Here is a 23,750-nt window from a genome sequence, read left to right on the forward strand (position 1 = left end):
AGTTGGGGTTGAGTTCATGTCATTTGAGTTGGGGTTGAGTTCAGGTCATTTGAGTTGGGGTTGAGTTCAGGTCATTTGAGTTGGGGTTGAGTTCAGGTCATTTGAGTTGGGGTTGAGTTCATGTCATTTGAGTTGGGGTTGAGTTCAGGTCATTTGAGTTGGGGTTGAGTTCAGGTCATTTGAGTTGGGGTTGAGTTCAGGTCATTTGAGTTGGGGTTGAGTTCATGTCATTTGAGTTGGGGTTGAGTTCAGGTCATTTGAGTTGGGGTTGAGTTCAGGTCATTTGAGTTGGGGTTGAGTTCAGGTCATTTGAGTTGGGGTTGAGTTCAGGTCATTTGAGTTGGGGTTGAGTTCAGGTCATTTGAGTTGGGGTTGAGTTCATGTCATTTGAGTTGGGGTTGAGTTCATGTCATTTGAGTTGGGGTTGAGTTCATGTCATTTGAGTTGGGGTTGAGTTCAGGTCATTTGAGTTGGGGTTGAGTTCATGTCATTTGAGTTGGGGTTGAGTTCAGGTCATTTGAGTTGGGGTTGAGTTCAGGTCATTTGAGTTGGGGTTGAGTTCAGGTCATTTGAGTTGGGGTTGAGTTCATGTCATTTGAGTTGGGGTTGAGTTCAGGTCATTTGAGTTGGGGTTGAGTTCATGTCATTTGAGTTGGGGTTGAGTTCATGTCATTTGAGTTGGGGTTGAGTTCAGGTCATTTGAGTTGGGGTTGAGTTCATGTCATTTGAGTTGGGGTTGAGTTCAGGTCATTTGAGTTGGGGTTGAGTTCATGTCATTTGAGTTGGGGTTGAGTTCATGTCATTTGAGTTGGGGTTGAGTTCAGGTCATTTGAGTTGGGGTTGAGTTCAGGTCATTTGAGTTGGGGTTGAGTTCAGGTCATTTGAGTTGGGGTTGAGTTCAGGTCATTTGAGTTGGGGTTGAGTTCAGGTCATTTGAGTTGGGGTTGAGTTCATGTCATTTGAGTTGGGGTTGAGTTCAGGTCATTTGAGTTGGGGTTGAGTTCAGGTCATTTGAGTTGGGGTTGAGTTCAGGTCATTTGAGTTGGGGTTGAGTTCAGGTCATTTGAGTTGGGGTTGAGTTCAGGTCATTTGAGTTAGATGAGTTCAGGTCATTTGAGTTAGATGAGTTCAGGTCATTTGAGTTGGGGTTGAGTTCAGGTCATTTGAGTTAGATGAGTTCAGGTCATTTGAGTTGGGGTTGAGTTCATGTCATTTGAGTTGGGGTTGAGTTCAGGTCATTTGAGTTGGGGTTGAGTTCAGGTCATTTGAGTTGGGGTTGAGTTCAGGTCATTTGAGTTGGGGTTGAGTTCAGGTCATTTGAGTTAGATGAGTTCAGGTCATTTGAGTTAGATGAGTTCAGGTCATTTGAGTTGGGGTTGAGTTCAGGTCATTTGAGTTGGGGTTGAGTTCAGGTCATTTGAGTTAGATGAGTTCAGGTCATTTGAGTTGGGGTTGAGTTCAGGTCATTTGAGTTGGGGTTGAGTTCAGGTCATTTGAGTTGGGGTTGAGTTCATGTCATTTGAGTTGGGGTTGAGTTCAGGTCATTTGAGTTAGATGAGTTCAGGTCATTTGAGTTGGGGTTGAGTTCAGGTCATTTGAGTTGGGGTTGAGTTCAGGTCATTTGAGTTGGGGTTGAGTTCAGGTCGTTGGGGTTGAGTTCAGGTCGTTGGGGTTGAGTTAGATGAGTTCAGGTCGTTGGGGTTGAGTTAGATGAGTTCAGGTCATTTGAGTTAGATGAGTTCAGGTCATTTGAGTTAGATGAGTTCATGTCATTTGAGTTGGGGTTGAGTTCAGGTCATTTGAGTTGGGGATGAGTTCAGGTCATTTGAGTTGGGGTTGAGTTCAGGTCATTTGAGTTGGGGTTGAGTTCAGGTCATTTGAGTTGGGGTTGAGTTCAGGTCATTTGAGTTGGGGTTGAGTTCAGGTCATTTGAGTTGGGGTTGAGTTCAGGTCATTTGAGTTGGGGTTGAGTTCAGGTCATTTGAGTTGGGGTTGATTTCAGGTCATTTGAGTTGGGGTTGAGTTCAGGTCATTTGAGTTGGGGTTGAGTTCAGGTCATTTGAGTTGGGGTTGAGTTCAGGTCATTTGAGTTAGATGAGTTCAGGTCAGAGGATGTGTGAATGTGTGTAAGAGCTCATATTAACTTTCACTTCTGTGGGGAGAATCTAGCTTGTCAATTAAAACCATACGAAAGTGTTCCCACATGCATTTCTGTTCCTGTTTCAACCTCTCCACACTGAAACGACAATGTTAGTACCATTTCCTACTCTTTTCATGATGTAGTCATGCATTCCTGGTTCCTCTCAAGGTTTCTTCCATCCAGGGCCTTCGTCCTGTCCACCGTGCTTCTGCTTGCTCTTCAGTGTCTAGACTAGTTTACTGTGAAGCCCTTTGTGACAACTGCCATTGGAAAAATACATTTGATTGATTGATAGTCGTACTAACCCCAGCATCTCCCCCTGCAGGTATGATCCGGCCGGTGCGCCGTAGCTTCTACGATCCCACGTCGGCGCCGGGCCAGGGTTGGCTGTGGGAGTGGGAGAACGACACGGGCTCCTGGACCCAGTACGACACGGAGGTCGGCATCGCCATCCAGACGGCCCGGGACCGCCAACAGCCCTGGCTGGACCTGGCGCCGCTGGGATTCTGCTACCTGGTGGACCTGCAGGGCATGACCCAGATCAACAGGCAGACCCAGAGACAACGCAGGATACAGCGGAGGTCCGACGTGGCCTACCCACTAGTGTCAGGACCGGTACCCAGGAACGGAGGTGGAGGATCGGGTCCAACGGGAGCGTTACTGGGTGTTGGGGTGTCGGGCGTCAACGGGCGCGCTGTGTACCCAAGCGGCGGGCTGGCGACCATGCAGTCCCTCGCCGGGCAGCCGTGCTCCTGCCAGCAGTGCATGCTGGTCTTTAGTGTGAAGCAGAGCACAGTGAGGTCATCGACACACAAGTTGGGCCACCGGCCGAGTAAACCTCAGAGTAAACCACCCAGCCCCAAATCTGCCACCCTGGGGCGGGGCCAACTCAGGAGCTCCCCCGCTAGATCTGCCTACTCCAAAACCTTACCTCACGGACTCTCCATATCCCGGAACCAGTCCTCACCGCGACGGAATGCTGCCCTCTTCGCCCGCTCCCTCTCCCTCCTCAGCGCCCAAACGGGCACCCTCTCCATCTCCAACCGACCCCCTCCTCCCTCTCTCCCGCCCCCTCAGCCGCCCTCCTCCAATCAGGGCCGCCGTCCGTCCGTGCCGCCCCCCTCTCCCTCCTCCACGAGTCAACCGGTGCCCACCGCCACGCTCGTCACCCCGGCGACCGCCGTGACGTCACCGCCCTCTCCCGTGCCGTCCCCGTCGCCGCGGCCCATGGCTCCCCAGCGCTCGGCGCCGTGCTCTGCCCCCCTGCCCCAGCGGTCCAGTCTGGCTGGGCTCAGCCGGCCCGCCCTGCAACGCATAGCCATGGCCCAGTCACGAGCCCTCATTGCCTCTGGGTGAGTGACACACATACACACAATAACATACACTCACAAACACACACACACTGATGTAACTGATACACACAAACACTCAGTGGTTGCCACGGTGAGTGAGATGGTTTTGGTTGAGTTGTTGTTATGACTGAATGATTCTGGATGATCTCATCTGGTTCTACTTGGTCTTCCATTATGGAAACACTGTGTTGTTGAGATGGCTACATTCGTCTCCTCTTTGGATGCTTTGGAAGTGAGTCTTTACGGGTCAGTGGATGTGGGACTGTGTCTACTTGTGAGAGGGAGGACGCATCTAACTCTCCCAGCAGCCCCTCTGACAGATGACCATCTGGGGTCCAGAAAGAAAGGAGCGGTTGTGGAGGAATGAGGGGATGGAGGGAGGGGGGGAATGAGGGGATGGAATGAGGGAATGAGGGAATGGAGGGAGGGGAGGAATGAGGGGATGGAGGGAGGGGAGGAATGAGGGGATGGAGGGAGGGGAGGAGGCCTCCCACCGTCACTCTCTTCCCCCTCTACCCTGCACTCGCCCACCCCCTCCGACTCTTCCTTCGCTCTGTCTCTCTCTCTCTCTCTTTGGGTTTCCCAGGACTCCTGTGTTCTGGGGGCCCATCCCGGGCTCTATTGTGTGCGCCCAAGCGTTTCCACGGCAACCTTTGTGGCTGCATTGAGGCCTAGTCGGCATTCGCAACACAATGCCCGCCTCTGCAGTGGCCAGCCCGGAACAACAGGGTCTGGGCTGGGGGGGCAGGTAGGGGGGTTGTTTTTGGGGAGTAGAAGGTTAGGGGCGGAGAAGGGGAGGTCGAGGGATATATGCATGGGGGTGAAGGGATTTCTGGATAGTAGGGAGTGCGGGGGTAGAAGGAAGACAAAAGCAGAAGCCACAGTCATCATTGTAATGCTCCGTCTCGGTCTGTCTTGAGGCTTTTGTCAAGGAGGATCTTGGGGGGTTGGGGAGCAAGAGAGACCTACATTTAGGGAGTTTGGGGGGTAGACATAGCCAGCTAGACACAGACACTGTCAGAGGGAAGGAGGGGAGGGACGGACAAAGGAACAACTCAGCAACTAGCAGAGATTGATCACAATCAGGCCACAGCCGGAGGGAGGGAGGGAGGGAGGGAGGGAGGGAGGGAGGGAGGGAGCAAACCTAGATTGTTGATTGTAATATGCAGAGCAGTGTTACGTTGTCAGTCAGTTGTCGCACACACACGGAGTTGTGAAATTGTTTCAAACCAAGGGGGACACACACACAGAGAAAGTCAATATTGACGTCCTCACAAAGCTGCAGGAATGTGTCTCTCTTTCTTCTAGTGGGGGAGTGTGAGAAAGAGACGACAGAGTGAAAACAGAAAGGGGGAGGAAGGGTTTCAGAGGGCTGAGAAAAGAGGAGAGAGAGGGAGACAGTATGGTAACACCATTACACTGTATATAGACATAATGACATGTTAAATGTCTCTATTATTTGGGAAGTTGTGTGAGTGTAATATTTACTCCTCACTTTTTGTTTATTTCACTTTTGTTTATCATTTCACTTGCTTTGGCAATGTAAACTGTTTCCCATGCCAATAAAACCCTTAAATAGAATTGAATTTAATTGAAGAGAGAGAGAGAGAGCAAGGGTAATAGAATCTCTGGAAACCGAGCCAAAAGTAAAAAAATGGCAACAGGTACAGTATTTTGTAACGCAACAGGGTTGCATTGACTGTGTCTGGCCAATAGGGGAGCTCTCTGCCACTTTAATAGTCCACCAATCTACCGCTTTGTCTGGCTGTGATGCCGTTTTCATACAGCATATTGGTTAGCAATTTTCAAATGTATCAAAGTTATGGAATAACAAACGTGTGTGTGTGTGTGTGTGTGTGTGTGTGTGTGTACTTACACACGAGAGTATGAGAATGCTTGGGAGTTTGAATGATTTAGCCTTGGGAGCAACAATCTTCATGACCATCTGGGGACACAGGGAGGAGAGGGGGGGGTGGAGAGGAAGAGAGATAACAAAGAAGGGGAGGAGTGTGTGATGGAGTGGGGGTTAGGGTCGCTAGGGGTCAAGAGGCTCTCCCACCCCACCCTCCTCTCTCTTCTCCCACACCCAACCCGCCTCTCCCCCACCCTCCTTTCTTTCTTCTCCCCACCCGCCTCTCCCCCACCCTCCTCTCCCTCTTCTCCCCCACCCTCCTCTCCCCCAGCCACCCTCCTTTCTCTTCTCCCCCACCCCACCCTCCTCTCCCCCACCCCACCCTCTTTTCTCTTCTCCCCCACCCTCCTTTCTCTTCTCCCCCACCCCACCCTCTTCTCCCCCACCCCACCCTCCTTTCTCTTCTCCCCCACCCTCCTCTCCCCCACCCCACCCTCCTTTCTCTTCTCCCCCACACTCCTCTCCTCCACCACCCTCCCCAGTCTCACTGTCTGTCTGCCCCTCTCCCACTAAGACACTAGATACACAAACAAACAACCCCAAAGAGAAATAAACTGTGCACTGCCATGTCCACATTCCATTGTCTTCCTAAGCTAACTAGTAAAGTATGTACACTGAGTGCACTAGGTTGACTAGTACAGTCGTCTTAGTAGATCTAGGATCCTAACCTTTAACCAAACTGATCTTATATCAGGGTTTAGGAGAAACTGCATCCTATTCAGAAACAGGAAGTATGATTATCTGGGAACCAGAGTTTCTCACCCGGCTGAGATGCAGAGATGCTAATTCAAGTCTATAATAATGTCATTATTAACTAATTAGCACAGGAGGAGTGAGTGAGTGAGTGAGTGAGTGAGTGAGTGAGTGAGTGAGTGAGTGAGTGAGTGAGTGAGTGAGTGAGTGAGTGGGGGTGGGTGAGTGAGAGAGGGAGAGAGAGATGGTAGGATATAAAGAAGGGAGAGGAATATACAGATAAAACAACAGACAGACTGAGGGGAAGGGCCTTGGAAAAAGTAAGACCTCATCTGACCCTGAGAAAAGAGGAACAGATGAATGGAAGAGAAAGAAACAAATAGAGATCTGGGTGAAGGACGTCGATGAAGAGGAGCGTGGGAAAGACATTCAGTTCATTTGTTTCATCTGCATTCTGGATAATGGGCTCCATGTAGTAAAGGCCCAATGCAGCCGTTTTTATCTCAATATCAAATCATTACTGGCTAACAATGAGGTACCTGACTGTGATGGTTTTCAATGAAAATGGTCAAAAAGAAACAAAAATAGCTTCTTAGCAAAGAGTCATTTCTCAAGCAAGAATTCTGCTGGGGCTGTCTGGGAGTGGTCTGAGTGGGGAGGGGACAACTGAAAACAAGTTATTATTGGCAGAGAGGTTTGGAACTCTCTTTCTTATTGGTCTGTTAACTAATTTCCCGCCTGGTGATGTCACCAGGGAGGCCAAAACTCCATCCCCCGCAAAACAGCTCTTACACTAAAAGGGCATTATCATCACTTTCACAATCTCTCAGTATTATTCCAACTCAAACTGTTGAGCGTGAAAAACCCAGCAGCGTTGCAGTTCTTGACACAAACTGGTGCACCAACAATACCCAGTTCAAAGGCACTAAAATATTTTGTCTTGCCTCTTCACCCTCTGTATGGTACACATACACAATCCATGTCTCAATTCTCTCAAGACTTAAAAATCATTTTTTAACCTGACTCCTCCCCTTCATCTATGCTGATTTGAAGTGGGTGTAACATGTGACATCAGTAAGGAATCACAGCTTTCATCTGGATTCACCTGGTCAGTCTGTCATTAAAATAACAGGTGTACTCAATGTTTTGTACACTCAGTGTATATAAAAAAATATGGAAATCACGTTTTTGACTGCACTGAGCCTTTAAGGTCAAATGTGTTAGTGCCTTATGTGCTGTAGGTGAAGCAGGCCATGTGGTAGTGCCTATGTACTGTAGGTGAAGCAGGCCATGTGTTAGTGCCTATGTACTGTAGGTGAAGCAGGCCATGTGTTAGTGCCTATGTACTGTAGGTGAAGCAGGCCATGTGTTAGTGCCTATGTACTGTAGGTGAAGCAGGCCATGTGTTAGTGCCTATGTACTGTAGGTGAAGCAGGCCATGTGTTAGTGCCTATGTACTGTAGATGAAGCAGGCCATGTGGTAGTGCCTATGTGCTGTAGGTGAAGCAGGCCATGTGGTAGTGCCTATGTACTATAGGTGAAGCAGGCCATGTGTTAGTGCCTGTGTACTGTAGGTGAAGCAGGCCATGTGGTAGTGCCTATGTACTGTAGGTGAAGCAGGCCATGTGTTAGTGCCTATGTACTATAGGTGAAGCAGGCCATGTGTTAGTGCCTATGTGCTGTAGGTGAAGCAGGCCATGTGTTAGTGCCTATGTACTATAGGTGAAGCAGGCCATGTGTTAGTGCCTATGTACTGTAGGTGAAGCAGGCCATGTGTTAGTGCCTATGTACTATAGGTGAAGCAGGCCATGTGGTAGTGCCTATGTACTGTAGGTGAAGCAGGCCATGTGGTAGTGCCTATGTACTGTAGGTGAAGCAGGCCATGTGTTAGTGAAGATCTCCTCTATTTAGGGCTTTGTGGAGGCCTACAACAGTGTGTGTAACTATCTGAGTGCAGACATGCTAGTGTGTGTCACTGCGTCTGCGTCACAGGTGGTTGGTGGCACCTTAATTGGGGAGGATACACTCGTGGTAATGACTGGAGCAGAATCAGTGGAATGGTATCAAATACATCAAACACATGGTTTTCATGGTTTCCAGGTGTTTGATGCCATTCCGTTCGCTCCGTTCTGGACATTATTATGAGCCGTCCTCCCCTCAGCAGCCTCCACTGATCTGAGTGGGTACATGTGTGTGTCAGGTGTGTGTGTGTGTGTGTGTATATGTATATATATATATATTAGTGCCTTGCGAAAGTATTCGTCCCCCTTGAACTTTGCGACCTTTTGCCACATTTCAGGCTTCAAACATAAAGATATAAAACTGTATTTTTTTGTGAAGAATCAACAAGTGGGACACAATCATGAAGTGGAACAACATTTATTGGATATTTCAAACTTTTTTAACAAATCAAAAACTGAAAAATTGGGCATGCAAAATTATTCAGCCCCTTTACTTTCAGTGCAGCAAACTCTCTCCAGAAGTTCAGTGAGGATCTCTGAATGATCCAATGTTGACCTAAATGACTAATGATGATAAATACAATCCACCTGTGTGTAATCAAGTCTCCGTATAAATGCACCTGCACTGTGATAGTCTCAGAGGTCCGTTAAAAGCGCAGAGAGCATCATGAAGAACAAGGAACACACCAGGCATGTCCGAGATACTGTTGTGAAGAAGTTTAAAGCCGGATTTGGATACAAAAATATTTCCCAAGCTTTAAACATCCCAAGGAGCACTGTGCAAGCGATAATATTGAAATGGAAGGAGTATCAGACCACTGCAAATCTACCAAGACCTGGCCGTCCCTCTAAACTTTCAGCTCATACAAGGAGAAGACTGATCAGAGATGCAGCCAAGAGGCCCATAATCACTCTGGATGAACTGCAGAGATCTACAGCTGAGGTGGGAGACTCTGTCCATAGGACAACAATTAGTCGTATATTGCACAAATCTGGCCTTTATGGAAGAGTGGCAAGAAGAAAGCCATTTCTTAAAGATATCCATAAAAAGTGTCGTTTAAAGTTTGCCACAAGCCACCTGGGAGACACACCAAACATGTGGAAGAAGGTGCTCTGGTCAGATGAAACCAAAATTTAACTTTTTGGCAACAATGCAAAACGTTATGTTTGGCGTAAAAGCAACACAGCTCATCACCCTGAACACACCATCCCCACTGTCAAACATGGTGGTGGCAGCATCATGGTTTGGGCCTGCTTTTCTTCAGCAGGGACAGGGAAGATGGTTAAAATTGATGGGAAGATGGATGGAGCCAAATACAGGACCATTCTGGAAGAAAACCTGATGGAGTCTGCAAAAGACCTGAGACTGGGACGGAGATTTGTCTTCCAAAAAGACAATGATCCAAAACATAAAGCAAAATCTACAATGGAATGGCTCAAAAATAAACATATCCAGGTGTTAGAATGGCCAAGTCAAAGTCCAGACCTGAATCCAATCGAGAATCTGTGGAAAGAACTGAAAACTGCTGTTCACAAATGCTCTCCATCCAACCTCACTGAGCTCAAGCTGTTTTGCAAGGAGGAATGGGAAAAAAATTCAGTCTCTCGATGTGCAAAACTGATAGAGACATACCCCAAGCGACTTACAGCTGTAATCACAGCAAATGGTGGCGCTACAAAGTATTAACTTAAGGGGGCTGAATAATTTTGCACGCCCAATTTTTCAGTTTTTGATTTGTTAAAAAAGTTTGAAATATCCAATAAATGTCGTTCCACTTCATGATTGTGTCCCACTTGTTGTTGATTCTTCACAAAAAAATACAGTTTTATATCTTTATGTTTGAAGCCTGAAATGTGGCAAAAGGTCGCAAAGTTCAAGGGGGCCGAATACTTTCGCAAGGCACTGTATATATATATATATATATATATATATATATATATATGATGGATTACACCTATCGTCTCTAGTTGCTGTGTGTGTAATGATGAGTGGTTGTCTCTGTCTTTCTGTCTCTCTGTCTCGGACTCACTCATTGTTCCAGGTGTTTGTGTGTGTGTGTCAGTAGGACAGCTGGGAATTGTGTTAATGCATTGTAGATAAGCTGGGGCTCAAACGAGACTAAACCTTCTCCACAGTGCATTTCTACCTCACAATATCCGTCACGCTGCACGGTCAGCGGTCTCGTACGGCTTACTGTAGTATTAATAACCTCACTGACTGGTTACTGTCTCCATCTTCATTCAGCTCAGGTCTGGTCATAGGTCTAATAGGCCATTCAGCACTTAACATGACCCCTGTGTGTGTGTCAAGTTGTCAACAACACTGACTTGAGGTCAGACTGTATCTACTGTAAACTCTTAGAGAAGAAGTAGCTACCTAGAACCATAAGAGTTGTTCAACTGTCCCCATAGGAGAACCCCCTGAAAAACATTTTTTGGGGGTTCCAAGTGGAACTTTTTTCACCACCAAAGGGTTCTTTCTGAAAAAATCTATACAGTAACATATGGGGATATCATATCATTTTTGACGATATATCGTGTCTTGTTGTTTTGACAATATCGCAAGATTGAACACATGTATTTTACCCCCAGTTCTGATCTTGTCTCATCGCTGTAACTCCCCAATAGGCTCGGGAGGCGAAGGTGGAGTCATGCGTCCTCTGAAGCATGACCCGCCTAACCACCCTTCTTAACACCCACAGTCCCCGTGGGACCTCCCGATCACGGTCGCTTGTAATACAGCCTGGGATCAAACCCGGGTCTGTAGTGACGCCTCCAGCACTGCGATGCATTGCCGTAGACCGCTGCCCCACTCAGGAAGCCCTCGCAGTATTATTTTCGTGCCAGCTGCCTCAAAACTCCAGTGTCCTTCCTTCAGAGCTTGTTCTCCATCTGTTTCAATACGGAGACATTTGGTTTTCATCACTTTCATTTCCATGACTGATTAAAAGTCATGTTCTCATGGCTCCCTCTTGTCCCTCTGCAGCAGACATGAGGTCTGCAATGAAATCACAGTAGCGAATCGAAATACATTTAGAATCGTGAGAATTGTAATACATATGGTATCATGATAATACTGTATCGTGAGGTCCCTGGCGATTCCCAGCCCTACACACACACACACACACACACACACAGTGAGTCACTCACTCAGTGACTGTGACACCTGCAGGGAGGGTTAACCAAAAGCCTCTTAGCTCCAACTCAAAGCTTGTTAAGGCAGAACCCTGAACCGGAAGCTACAGATGATGATGATGATGACCGTCACCTGCCACCAGTCCCTTTCACTGTCCTCCTGTCTGTCCTCCTGTCTTCCTGTCTGTCTTCCTGTCTGTCTGTATGTCCTCCTTGACCTGTTAGGTAGTGGCTTGTTGACCCGTTAGGTAGTGGCTTGTTGACCCGTTAGGTAGTGGCTTGTTGACCCGTTAGGTAGTGGCTTGTTGACCCGTTAGGTAGTGGCTTGTTGACCTGTTAGGTAGTGGCTTGTTGACCTGTTAGGTAGTGGCTGGTGGACCCGTTAGGTAGTGGCTTGTTGACCTGTTAGGTAGTGGCTGGTGGACCCGTTAGGTAGTGGCTTGTTGACCCGTTAGGTAGTGGCTTGTTGACCTGTTAGGTAGTGGCTTGTTAAGCTGTTAGGTAGTGGCTGGTTGACCTGTTAGGTAGTGGCTTGTTGACCTGTTAGGTAGTGGCTTGTTGACCTGTTAGGTAGTGGCTTGTTGACCTGTTAGGTAGTGGCTTGTTAAGCTGTTAGGTAGTGGCTTGTTAAGCTGTTAGGTAGTGGCTTGTTGACCTGTTAGGTAGTGGCTTGTTAAGCTGTTAGGTAGTGGCTTGTTAAGCTGTTAGGTAGTGGCTTGTCAAGCTGTTAGGTAGTGGCTTGTTAAGCTGTTAGGTAGTGGCTTGTTAACCTGTTAGGTAGTGGCTTGTTAAGCTGTTAGGTAGTGGCTGGTTGACCTGTTAGGTAGTGGCTGGTTGACCTGTTAGGTAGTGGCTGGTTGACCCGTTAGGTAGTGGCTTGTTAAGCTGTTAGGTAGTGGCTTGTTAAGCTGTTAGGTAGTGGCTGGTTGACCTGTTAGGTAGTGGCTGGTGGACCTGTTAGGTAGTGGCTGGTTGACCCGTTAGGTAGTGGCTGGTTGACCTGTTAGGTAGTGGCTGGTTGACCTGTTAGGTAGTGGCTGGTTGACCTGTTAGGTAGTGGCTGGTTGACCCGTTAGGTAGTGGCTGGTTGACCTGTTAGGTAGTGGCTGGTGGACCTGTTAGGTAGTGGCTTGTTGACCCGTTAGGTAGTGGCTTGTTGACCCGTTAGGTAGTGGCTTGTTGACCCGTTAGGTAGTGGCTGGTTGACCTGTTAGGTAGTGGCTGGTGGACCTGTTAGGTAGTGGCTGGTGGACCTGTTAGGTAGTGGCTGGTGGACCTGTTAGGTAGTGGCTGGTGGACCTGTTAGGTAGTGGCTGGTGGACCCGTTAGGTAGTGGCTGGTGGACCCGTTAGGTAGTGGCTGGTTGACCCGTTAGGTAGTGGCTGGTGGACCCGTTAGGTAGTGGCTTGTGGAGTTTTTAATCTGGGTTAAGGATAGAGATATAATAGCATGTTATCATAGTGTTTAATAGCCGATTGACTGGTTAATAGAGGACATTATTAAACTGCGGTGTGTGGTGACCATGAACTGAGCTGTGGTGTAGTCACAACATACCATCTATAACTATTATTACTATACTACAATCACTACATACCATCTATAACTATTGTTACTATACTACCATCACTACATACCATCTATAACTATTATTACTATACTACCATCACAACATACCATCTATAACTATTATTACTATACTACAATCACTACATACCATCTATAACTATTGTTACTATACTACAATCACTACATACCATCTATAACTAACTATTATTACTATACCACCATCACTACATACCATCTATAACTATTATTACTATACTACAATCACTACATACCATCTATAACTATTATTACTATACTACAATCACTACATACCATCTATAACTATTGTTACTATACTACCATCACTACATACCATCTATAACTAACTATTATTACTATACCACCATCACTACATACCATCTATAACTATTATTACTATACTACCATCACTACATATCATCTATAACTACTATTACTATACTACCATCACTACATACCATCTATAACTAACTATTATTACTATACTACCATCACTACATACCATCTATAACTATTATTACTATACTACCATCACTACATATCATCTATAACTACTATTACTATACTACCATCACTACATACCATCTATAACTAACTATTATTACTATACTACCATCACTACATACCATCTATAACTATTGTTACTATACTACCATCACTACATACCATCTATAACTATTATTACTATACTACCATCACTACATACCATCTATAACTATTATTACTATACTACCATCACAACATACCATCTATAACTATTATTACTATACTACAATCACTACATACCATCTATAACTATTGTTACTATACTACCATCACTACATACCATCTATAACTATTATTACTATACTACCATCACTACATACCATCTATAACTATTATTACTATACTACCATCACTACATACCATCTATAACTAACTATTATTACTATACTACCATCACTACATACCATCTATAACTATTATTACTATACTACCATCACTACATATCATATATAACTATTATTACTATACTACCATCACTACATATCATATATAACTATTATTACTATACTACCATCACTACATATCATATATAACTATTATTACTATACCACCATCACTACATATCATCTATAACTATTATTACTATACTACCATCACTACATACCATCTATAACTATTATTACTATACTACCATCACTACATAGTATGCACAGTATGTAAACATGCAGTGTACTTGTCTATTTGAAAGGTCACAGAAAAGCAATGATATCCTCACTTTGGTGGGTCACAACACGAGGAACAAAGCTCCCAGGCTCAGCCCTCCTGCCATGTCTGTGTGGTTGCTACCAGCGACAGTAACTCACAGCTCTCAGAGCGACTGACTAATTTCATGTCGGGAAGCAACAAAACGAACAGCAAACCCTGTTTGTGATGCGTGGCAGCGCAGGAGGAACAGCGCAGGAGGAACAGCGCGGGGAAAAAACTATTGTTTTTGATCATATTTGCCCATTCTAAATGACACCCCCCCGTCGAGGGGGGATGTAGCATGGTTAGTTAGACTCCACAACTCTGCTGTGGTGTAGCCTGTACAGTACCGTTTACACATGGGAAGCTCTGTGGTGTAGCCTGTACAGTACCGTTTACACATGGGAAGCTCTGTGGTGTAGCCTGTACAGTACCGTTTACACATGGGAAGCTCTGTGGTGTAGCCTGTACAGTACCGTTTACACATGGGAAGCTCTGTGGTGTAGCCTGTACAGTACCGTTTACACATGGGAAGCTCTGTGGTGTAGCCTGTACAGTACCGTTTACACATGGGAAGCTCTGTGGTGTAGCCTGTACAGTACCGTTTACACATGGGAAGCTCTGTGGTGTAGCCTGTACAGTACCGTTTACACATGGGAAGCTCTGTGGTGTAGCCTGTACAGTACCGTTTACACATGGGAAGCTCTGTGGTGTAGCCTGTACAGTACCGTTTACACATGGGAAGCTCTGTGGTGTAGCCTGTACAGTACCGTTTACACATGGGAAGCTCTGTGGTGTAGCCTGTACAGTACCGTTTACACATGGGAAGCTCTGTGGTGTAGCCTGTACAGTACCGTTTACACATGGGAAGCTCTGTGGTGTAGCCTGTACAGTACCGTTTACACATGGGAAGCTCTGTGGTGTAGCCTGTACAGTACCGTTTACACATGGGAAGCTCTTTGGTGTAGCCTGTACAGTACCGTTTACACATGGGAAGCTCTGTGGTGTAGCCTGTACAGTACCGTTTACACATGGGAAGCTCTGTGGTGTAGCCTGTACAGTACCGTTTACACATGGGAAGCTCTGTGGTGTAGCCTGTACAGTACCGTTTACACATGGGAAGCTCTGTGGTTAATATATTACTAGTCATTTAAAAGACCAGGCCAAGTCGTGTCAAGACTGGGTTGTGTTGTGGTGTAGCCTGTACAGTACCGTTTACACATGGGAAGCTCTATAGTCGTGTCAAGACTGGGTTGTGTTGTGGTCAAGTTTGTTGTTCATTATAGGGGATTTCCCAGGTGTGTGTGTGTGTGTGTGTGTGTGTGTGTGTGTGTGTGTGTTTCCGTAAGTGGTTAGTCAGGGTGGTATTAGTCAATAGAGCCGGTGACGTGGTGAAGGTAATCCATGATCCTGGGTGTGTGATGTGATGCTCACTGTCAGTTCTGTGACGTCTCCTCTCTCTGAGGTCACTGGCCAGCAGATGGAAACTCACGGATTACATATATAAGACAGGACATACACACACTTGGTCCAATTCACACACTGCTTCTAGGACAGACGGAGAGGAGGAGGTCTGTAGAGAGAAAGAACAGAAACTGAGTCCAGCTCAGAGACAGAATAAAGGTTTCTGTAGCCGTGAGAGAGAGAGAGAGAGAGAGAAAGAGAGGTAAAGAGGAGTGGAACCTCTTCTTCAACTTCTCATTGGCACATCCCCTAGTGGTTCTCTGTTCCCCTGGTGAAGAGAAAGGAAATCGATTCCTCCGTGACTCGTTTTCTTGTAGTTTATTACTTAATTGATTGTGCCGGGACTGACCTCTGTGGGAGAATGACAATCCTCACGTCCTTAATGTGAGTATCCATCCCTAGGAAGAAGTGTGTGTGTGTGTGTGTGTGTTTGTGTGTGCTGCTGCTGCTGATTTTATCGACAATGTAGGATACCCAAGGACAACACAAATCGTCATATCTTATCTATCTGCTCCGATATCGTTGACACTCAAAAGCTGTGTTGTCTGTGGTAAAAGTAGATGATCTGGGGAACTAGAGTATAGTACAATATCTTTGGTGTGAATGACACAGACGTTCTACCTGGACTCTAGAATGGTAGAGTTGCTATTGGCGCGTTCTAGAATCATCCAGAAATATGTCAAAGGACAAACAATAGGGGATTGTTTGACTGACACCGTCAGAGCCATATATAGCTGGAGGCATCCTACGTGGGCTCTGGTCAGGCGTAGCTCGCTGTGTAGGGAATAGGGCGCCACTTAGACCCAACCCGTGTTCTCTGAAACGTACAGGCTAGACAGAGGATATCTGGCAGTACCATCTATGGTATGAGTCTTTGACCCAGATCAGGAGACTGGCCTGTGGGCCACACACACAGCCACACATAGAAATAGATTATTCTAATTTTATGGGCACACACATACAGGTCATTGGCTCCTGGACATTTTTTTAATTGGTCACATGCAGCAGCTGGTCGTAGTAGGTGAGGTGTTGTTGCCAATAGAGATTACAGCTGGCCCGTGTACACCTGAACGACTACTTCCCAAATGGCACCCTATTCACTACATAGTGCACTACTTTGGACCAGAGCCCTATACGTAGTGCACTATCTATGGTGGGGTGCCATTTGGGACAGACTTCTCTACCTGTCTATACTGTAGGTGGCTTGGTTAACGTCTTGTAATCACACGGACTAGGCTCGTCCCAACCCTGTGTGGGGGTCAGCAGTAAGCCTGCTGTATTTCTGTCTGTTAGTGTGAGGGAGGGTTTGTTTAGTGCAAGTCCTGTAACAGCTGATCCCAGGTCAGCGCTGCAACTCCCAGAGTCTTCCCAGGCATATGTTTGGTGAGATGCCAGTGTGTAACCAGCATGTGGTTCCCGTTGTGTTTCAGCGTGCCCACTGTCCCAGTGAAGAACCTCAGTGGGAACAGCCCGGTCCATCCAGCGCTGGCCGGTATCACGGGGATCCTGATGAGCGCTGCGGGGTTCCCTGTGTGTCTCACCCGCCCACCCAAACTGGTGCTGCACCCCCCGCCCGTCAGCAAGAGGGACATCAAGCCCGTCCCCGGCCTGGGTCACTGCTGCCGCAAGACCACCAAGAAACAGGCCCGCAAAGGTACAATAGGACACACTATAAAACCAGCACTAATATATAGGCCTATACACACACACACACACACACACACACACACACACAGACACCCCTATACACAAATTCATTACATTGTGTGGAAGATTTTTGCTCAACACACTCATATGTTCTCTCTCCTTCTCTCTCTCCTCCTGTCTCCTTATGTTTTCTCTCTCCTTTCTCTCTTCTCTCTCTCCTCCTGTCTCTCCTTATGTTTTCTCTCTCTTTTCTCTCCTTCTCTCTCTCCTCCTGTCTCTCCTTATGTTTTCTCTCTCTTTTCTCTCCTCTCTCTCCTCCTGTCTCCTTGTTTTCTCTCTCCTTTCTCTCTTCTCTCTCTCCTCCTCTCTCTCCTTATGTTTTCTCTCTCCTTTCTCTCCTCTCCTTATGTTTTCTCTCTCTCCTCCTTTCTCTCCTTATGTTTTCTCTCTCCTCCTTTCCTTCCTTATGTTTTCTCTCTCCTTTCTCTCTTCTCTCTCTCCTCCTGTCTCTCCTTATGTTTTCTCTCTCCTTTCTCTCTTCTCTCTCTTTTCCTGTCTCTCCTTATGTTTTCTCTCTCCTTTCTCTCTTCTCTCTCTCCTCCTGTCTCTCCTTATGTTTTCTCTCTTCTCTCTCTTTTCCTGTCTCTCCTTATGTTTTATTTATCCTTTCTCTCTTCTCTCTCTCCTCCTCTCTCTCCTTATGTTTTCTCTCTCCTTTCTCTCCTTCTCTCTCTCCTCCTTTCTCCTTATGTTTTCTCTCTCTTTTCTCTCTTCTCTCTCTCCTCCTGTCTCTCCTCTCTCCAGGTAAGACAACAGAGGAGGTGGTGAAGCAGTATCTTCAGAAAGTCAGGATAGCACCAGAGGAGGTGAGACCTGTTCTCTCCAGTCATTGGTTAAGTCTGAAAGGACACCCTATGCCCTATAAAGTGCCATACGTTTCACCAGGGCCCATAGGGTGTCATTTGGGACGCGTCCATTATCATCACAACACATTATCTGTTGAAGGAAATGTGGATAGCCAAGTACATATTTAAAGAAAGACCTGCACGCTGCTCTGGCCTGTAACACTTTCATTGATTAACGTTACCTATTGGCCAGCTAGCCTTCGTCAGCGCTTTCAAGAATTTTATTGAATGATTCCCACTCACCTGCAACAGGCTGACTCAGCTGTGTGGGTGCTTTTCCTATTTTGGATAGCTAAGTACTTACAGGTTGGCTAAAGAATCCCTCCTATCCTCTCCTCTCCTCTCCTCTCCTCAGAACTGTACCATCTGTATGGAGGCCCTCGGGGGGGCGTCAGGCTACAAGGGTGGTGACTTCATAGGTCGCCTGGCCCAGTGTGGGCACCAGTACCACCTCCAGTGCCTGGTGGCCATGTACAACAACGGCAACAAAGATGGCAGCCTGCAGTGCCCCACCTGCAAAACCATCTACGGCGTGAAGACGGGCAACCAGCCGCCCGGGAAGATGGAGTACCACGTCATCCCCCACTCGCTGCCTGGCCACCATGACTGCAAGACCATCCGCATCATCTACAACGTCCTGCCTGGCACCCAGGGCCCAGAGCACCCCAACCCAGGCAAGCCCTTTACAGCCAGAGGGTTCCCGCGTCACTGCTACCTCCCAGACAGCGAGAAGGGACGCAAGGTAAGAACCTAAGCTTTGACATATTCCATTGTAGCAGATCCTGTTGTCCAGTACAACTCAAAGCTTTCTGGATTTTAGCCCAATCTTTGTCCTTTATAAACCCGGGACGTTTTCCCTTGAAGTTGTATCGAGGGAACTCTGAAAGTTGAAATTATGAATCCGTCTCTAACCATCTCACTTCCTTTTCCCTCCACCTCCTCTCCCTCCACGTCCTCTCCCTCTCTCCCTCCACCTTCTCTCCCTCCACCTCCTCTCCCTCCACCTCCTCTCCCTCCACCTCCTCTCCCTCCACCTTCTCTCCCTCCACCTTCTCTCCCTCCACCTTCTCTCCCTCCACCTTCTCTCCCTCTCTCCCTCCACCTTTTCTCCCTCCACCTTCTCTCCCTCCACGTCCTCTCCCTCCACGTCCTCTCCCTCCACGTCCTCTCCCTCCACGTCCTCTCCCTCCACGTCCTCTCCCTCCACGTCCTCTCCCTCCACGTCCTCTCCCTCCACGTCCTCTCCCTCCACGTCCTCTCCCTCCACGTCCTCTCCCTCTACCTTCTCTCCCTCTACCTTCTCTCCCTCTACCTTCTCTCCCTCCACGTCCTCTCCCTTTACCTCCTCTCTCTCTCCACATCCTTGCTCTCTCTCTCCCCCAGGTACTCAGACTCCTGCTGACCGCGTGGGACCGGCGCCTGGTCTTCTCAGTGGGCACGTCCAGCACCACAGGCGAGTTGGACACGGTCATCTGGAACGAGGTACACCACAAGACGGAATTTGGCTCCAACCTCACGGGCCACGGCTACCCCGACCCTAGCCATCTAGACAACGTCCTGGATGAACTGAAAGCACAGGGCATCACCGAGGAAGAGGAGCAATGATAGGAGGAAGAGGAGGAGACGGGACGATGAATTAATTCAGACTCTACCAGCACTTAAATGGGGTGGCAGTTTGGTGTAGAGGGGAAAGGTCCAATTACACTTTGGAAGATTCTCTGAAGATGCTGATTGATTGGAGGGTCCTAGAGGTTTGGGAAATCACACAAGCACACAGTGGAGTGTTAGGGTGTTTGTTTGAGTGATGGCACAGGAGCGAGGGAACGAGAGAGAGAAATAGGCTCAGGCTTTGTTTAGATTTGACTGTGGTCAAAATGATGACTACACTGGTATAGTTAGGTACTAGCTAAATAAATTACAAAGAGTTGAGAGACGGTACCAAGTTATTTACTAACTAATTTACACTACTAAAAGAGAGCGAGAGAGAGAGAGAGGGAGAGAGAGAGAAAAGGATAGAAGAGATCAAGAGACTGAGGGAGAGAAAGGACAAAGATTGAGAGATGTGAAAGGGAGGGGGAAGGGTATTAAGAAAGGAGGAAGAGAATAGAGCGAGCAAACGAGAGAGAAGATGGCAAGAGAATGAAGCTAGTATTAAATAGGAGTAGGGTAAATTAACTTAGAAATGGTACTACTTTAGCAGAGACACAGGAAGAGAGTGAGAGAGAGAGAGAGGGGAGGGAGAGAGAGACAGACAGACAGACGTGCCTATAGTAACCACCTGCTTGAGTTTGATTATCAAGTGGCTTGTGCCCGTTGTGACTGTTTATATGTGTAGTCAGACGCCACCTAGTGGCCACTCTACTGAAAATACATTCAAAACACTGAATGTGACGAACAAAACAAACAAATCACACATTTCTTTTGATAATGATACTCCGCTTATGTTTGTATAATGAATGCATTGTCGTTATTGTCTTCATGTAACATCATTCCATGCGTCATACCTCTTTACATATATTTCAAAATTGTATTTTATACTCTGAATGATTTGAAGTCGTGGGATGTTGTATGTTATGATACGATGACAGTTAGCCCAGAAGATATATATGGTACTACCCATAAAACAACCTTGATGGGTACTGGGAATGACTTCTTTCCCTTCCTTTACAATTCAGATAGTTGTTGATTCTGAACCGATGTCTTGCTGTTTGTACTGTATGTACCCGTTGTATGTATGGAAAAGGGGGACATGTCAATAAATCGAGTGCTGCTTACTTTTATAAAGGAGACGAGCATTTGAGATTCCCTGGGAAGACGCACTTGAGAAATGGGCCATGATATGAGCCGCCAGTGTTTGAAACCAGGTGAGAAGACACCAGGAACCCAGAACTTAAATATTGGACAGGTTGTGGTGTGTTGGTGGCTGAGGAGGGAGTCCGATAAGGAACATAATAGCCTGTGAAGAAGAACTGAGTTTTATCATTGCATTAATGACCAGACTAAAACCAATAAATACCTCACTATTAAACAAACAACATCCGTAGCATATCCACACTGTAACGGATATACAAAATGTCTGCCTCCATTTCATTGGCTGGATTGGCTTCAATGCAACAGATTGGGTGGGCAGTGTAATGCCATTCTTGTGTAGAATGTCGTTAGAATGCGTCTACCTCCTGCCGGCAAACAGTGTCTTTGGTCTTGTTCCTTATGGAGACCCTGTGCATCACTGGCCACTACGCCTGTCCGGTCTCAGAGTTGGGTCTATGAAGGACCTATTTATAAGGATGTTGTGTGTGTGTGTGTGTGTGAGCTCATGCATATAACGTATGCATGCCTTTAAACATGACATGCGTTTTAATGTGTACTGTTTGTACATCAACGTGTTTTGAGGTATGATTCTGTTACTAAACAGCACACTTTTTTACCCCATTAATATCATGATCCGCTTTTCTGTTCTTTCTTTTAAATTGTCTGTTAACACTTTATCATTATTATTTAAATTAAACAAGTTAACAGTTGTCTTGATCAAATGGTATATCCAGCTCTTTCTCATTTTGTACGTAAGTGTTGTTAGTGTCTGTCATTTTTTTTGTCATCTTTCTTACGGTTGAGTTGACAACAGATAGTACTTTTCTTTTATCCACGGTGTACAGAAGGTCTGTATACTACGTGTATTTTCATTGTGAAAAGGAATTTGAAGGTAGACTTTTTCTGACTATAATGTAATGTACTTTCACACCAAGCCACTAAGGGTGGCCTTCCCTCCTCCTGGAGACCTACTGCAGGTGGAGGCTTTTGTTCCAGCTCTGCTTTACCGTTGCCTGACGACTCATCCTGAATTTAATTCTGCTTCTCTATCGATCACTCCACAGGGCAGGGATGGGCAACTCCAGTCCTCTGGGGCCATCCCTCGCAAACACAGCTGATTAAGCTAATTGCGATGTAAACTGAAGATGGATTATTTGCGGCTTATTGGACTGTGTTAGCTGGGGCTAGGGAGAAAACCAAAACGTGCACCCCTTGGGGTCTCGAGTTTGGGAAATGCTGGTCTAGGCCCAACCCATCTCAATCTACTAACATTCTGCTCATCGGGGAACCTCAGCGGAATCAGGTGTGGTATAGCAGGGCTGGAACAAAAGCCTGAACCCCCAGCCTTTCAGGGGGAGGGTTTGCCACCCCTTCCCTATGTCCCCTTTCCCCATTCAGATGACCCAGTTGTTCATCCTCGACTACAACCTCAAGTGTATTTTTATGTGTACAGTCTTCACACAGCATCCCTTCATCGTTGTCCAATTGTTCATTTGAGGGGAACATGAGAGGTGTTTTACCTCATTCTTGGTGAAGAGGTTGGGAAGGGTGCTGGGTGTAGTGAAAAAAAAAGTGATGCATTAAAAAAATGTGCGTACACCAAAAACAATTGCTGGAATACGAATGATTAATACAAATAAAGAATCGAATGAAGAGTTGTTTGTTTTTTATTTGATTTCCTGTTCTGAAATATAAGCTGACTGACCACTGGTTTGATCAGACAGAGAACCCCTCTATTTGCCACAGTAGGTTACTGGTTTGATCAGACAGAGAACCCCTCTATTTGCCACAGTAGGTTACTGGTTTGATCAGACAGAGAACCCCTCTATTTGCCACAGTAGGTTATGAACTGGCTGCAGCCCTAAACTTAAAGTGGATTGTTCTTCTACTTCGCTCAAAGCCTCGCGTTCAACTGCCGAATGTCTTTTAAACCTAGAAGTTGACCTCTTTACTTTCACGGTATGACGCTCAAAATAGATCTAATATATTTACTGTGTATTGCAATGTAGTTGTCGCCATATCAAGCCCGGGTACTTTATTGCGAAATAGTGGAGTTAACGTGGTTGATCGCTACAGTATCTAGCTAGCAGCAGGCCGGCGGTCAGATGTCAAAGCTGTGGCTAGCTAAAGTAGCTGACATTAGTTCCAGAGAGCCTACTATTGCAAATAGCTGCCAAAAATAACTGACTGGTTATATATGAGCTACAACAATTATGTAGATACAAAATACTTTTGTCTACTACATTTTGTGGTAACATCTAACAATGGAACTTGTGATGGATCAGTTGAATTGCTCTACCAAAATAATCCAATGTGCCAATTACCTATTGCTGGATTTACACTCCCATTCCACCAGGAACAGTCTATCGAGCATTACATATAGTGAAGTTAAAAAAAACTAACGATATGTTGGTGTTTTTTTCTATTTTATTAAGATCCCCAATATGAATTGATTTTACATTTAGATCAGATCAGGCAAAAGCCTGGCTAGCTCAGTCGGTAGAGCATGAGACTCTTTTGCTGCTGGCATTATTACCAGTGTTCTTTGCGTTAGATATACTAAGGATAAAGAATTACTTACTAATGTACACTAATCTGGATATTGATAGTGCTTCTTCAAACACTGAGTTCTGCATATCAATGATGATATTGATGACTCATAAAATAGCAGTACTTTTGTGCCCTATAGCAACACTTTGTTTGTACTAGTCAATATGCCCAGCCAGTCCAGAAACAACCCATAGCACCATATCAACCCATTAAAATAGTGGTAGTCAAAGTTGGGGTCGTGACCCTAGTGGGGTGGGATGGGGCCGCAATAAATTATTGGGGAAAAAATTGGGGTTCCAAGAAATTCTAGCAGCAGAAATGGGTCGGTCCCCCCTGAAAACTCCTTGCGCCAGAACTATCCTTTAA

General features: G+C 46.3%; 1 protein-coding gene across 2 annotated transcripts in view; it reads left to right on the top strand.

The window, feature by feature from the left end:
• Window positions 1-22,489, top strand: part of LOC118941396 (E3 ubiquitin-protein ligase DTX4-like) — a 40,101-nt gene extending 17,612 nt beyond the window's left edge. For both annotated transcript variants that reach the window (XM_036953905.1, XM_036953906.1), the window contains exons 3-7: window positions 2,466-3,492; window positions 16,902-17,125; window positions 17,923-17,984; window positions 18,379-18,765; window positions 19,407-22,489. In XM_036953905.1, coding sequence (XP_036809800.1) covers window positions 2,466-3,492; window positions 16,902-17,125; window positions 17,923-17,984; window positions 18,379-18,765; window positions 19,407-19,628 — 1,922 coding nt within the window. In that variant the 3' untranslated portion in view covers window positions 19,629-22,489. The remainder of the gene's footprint in view (window positions 1-2,465; window positions 3,493-16,901; window positions 17,126-17,922; window positions 17,985-18,378; window positions 18,766-19,406) is intronic.
• The last annotated feature ends 1,261 nt before the right edge of the window (window positions 22,490-23,750 follow it).

This window comes from Oncorhynchus mykiss, chromosome 19 (genome assembly GCF_013265735.2).
Source record: "Oncorhynchus mykiss isolate Arlee chromosome 19, USDA_OmykA_1.1, whole genome shotgun sequence".
Classification (NCBI taxonomy): domain Eukaryota; kingdom Metazoa; phylum Chordata; class Actinopteri; order Salmoniformes; family Salmonidae; genus Oncorhynchus; species Oncorhynchus mykiss.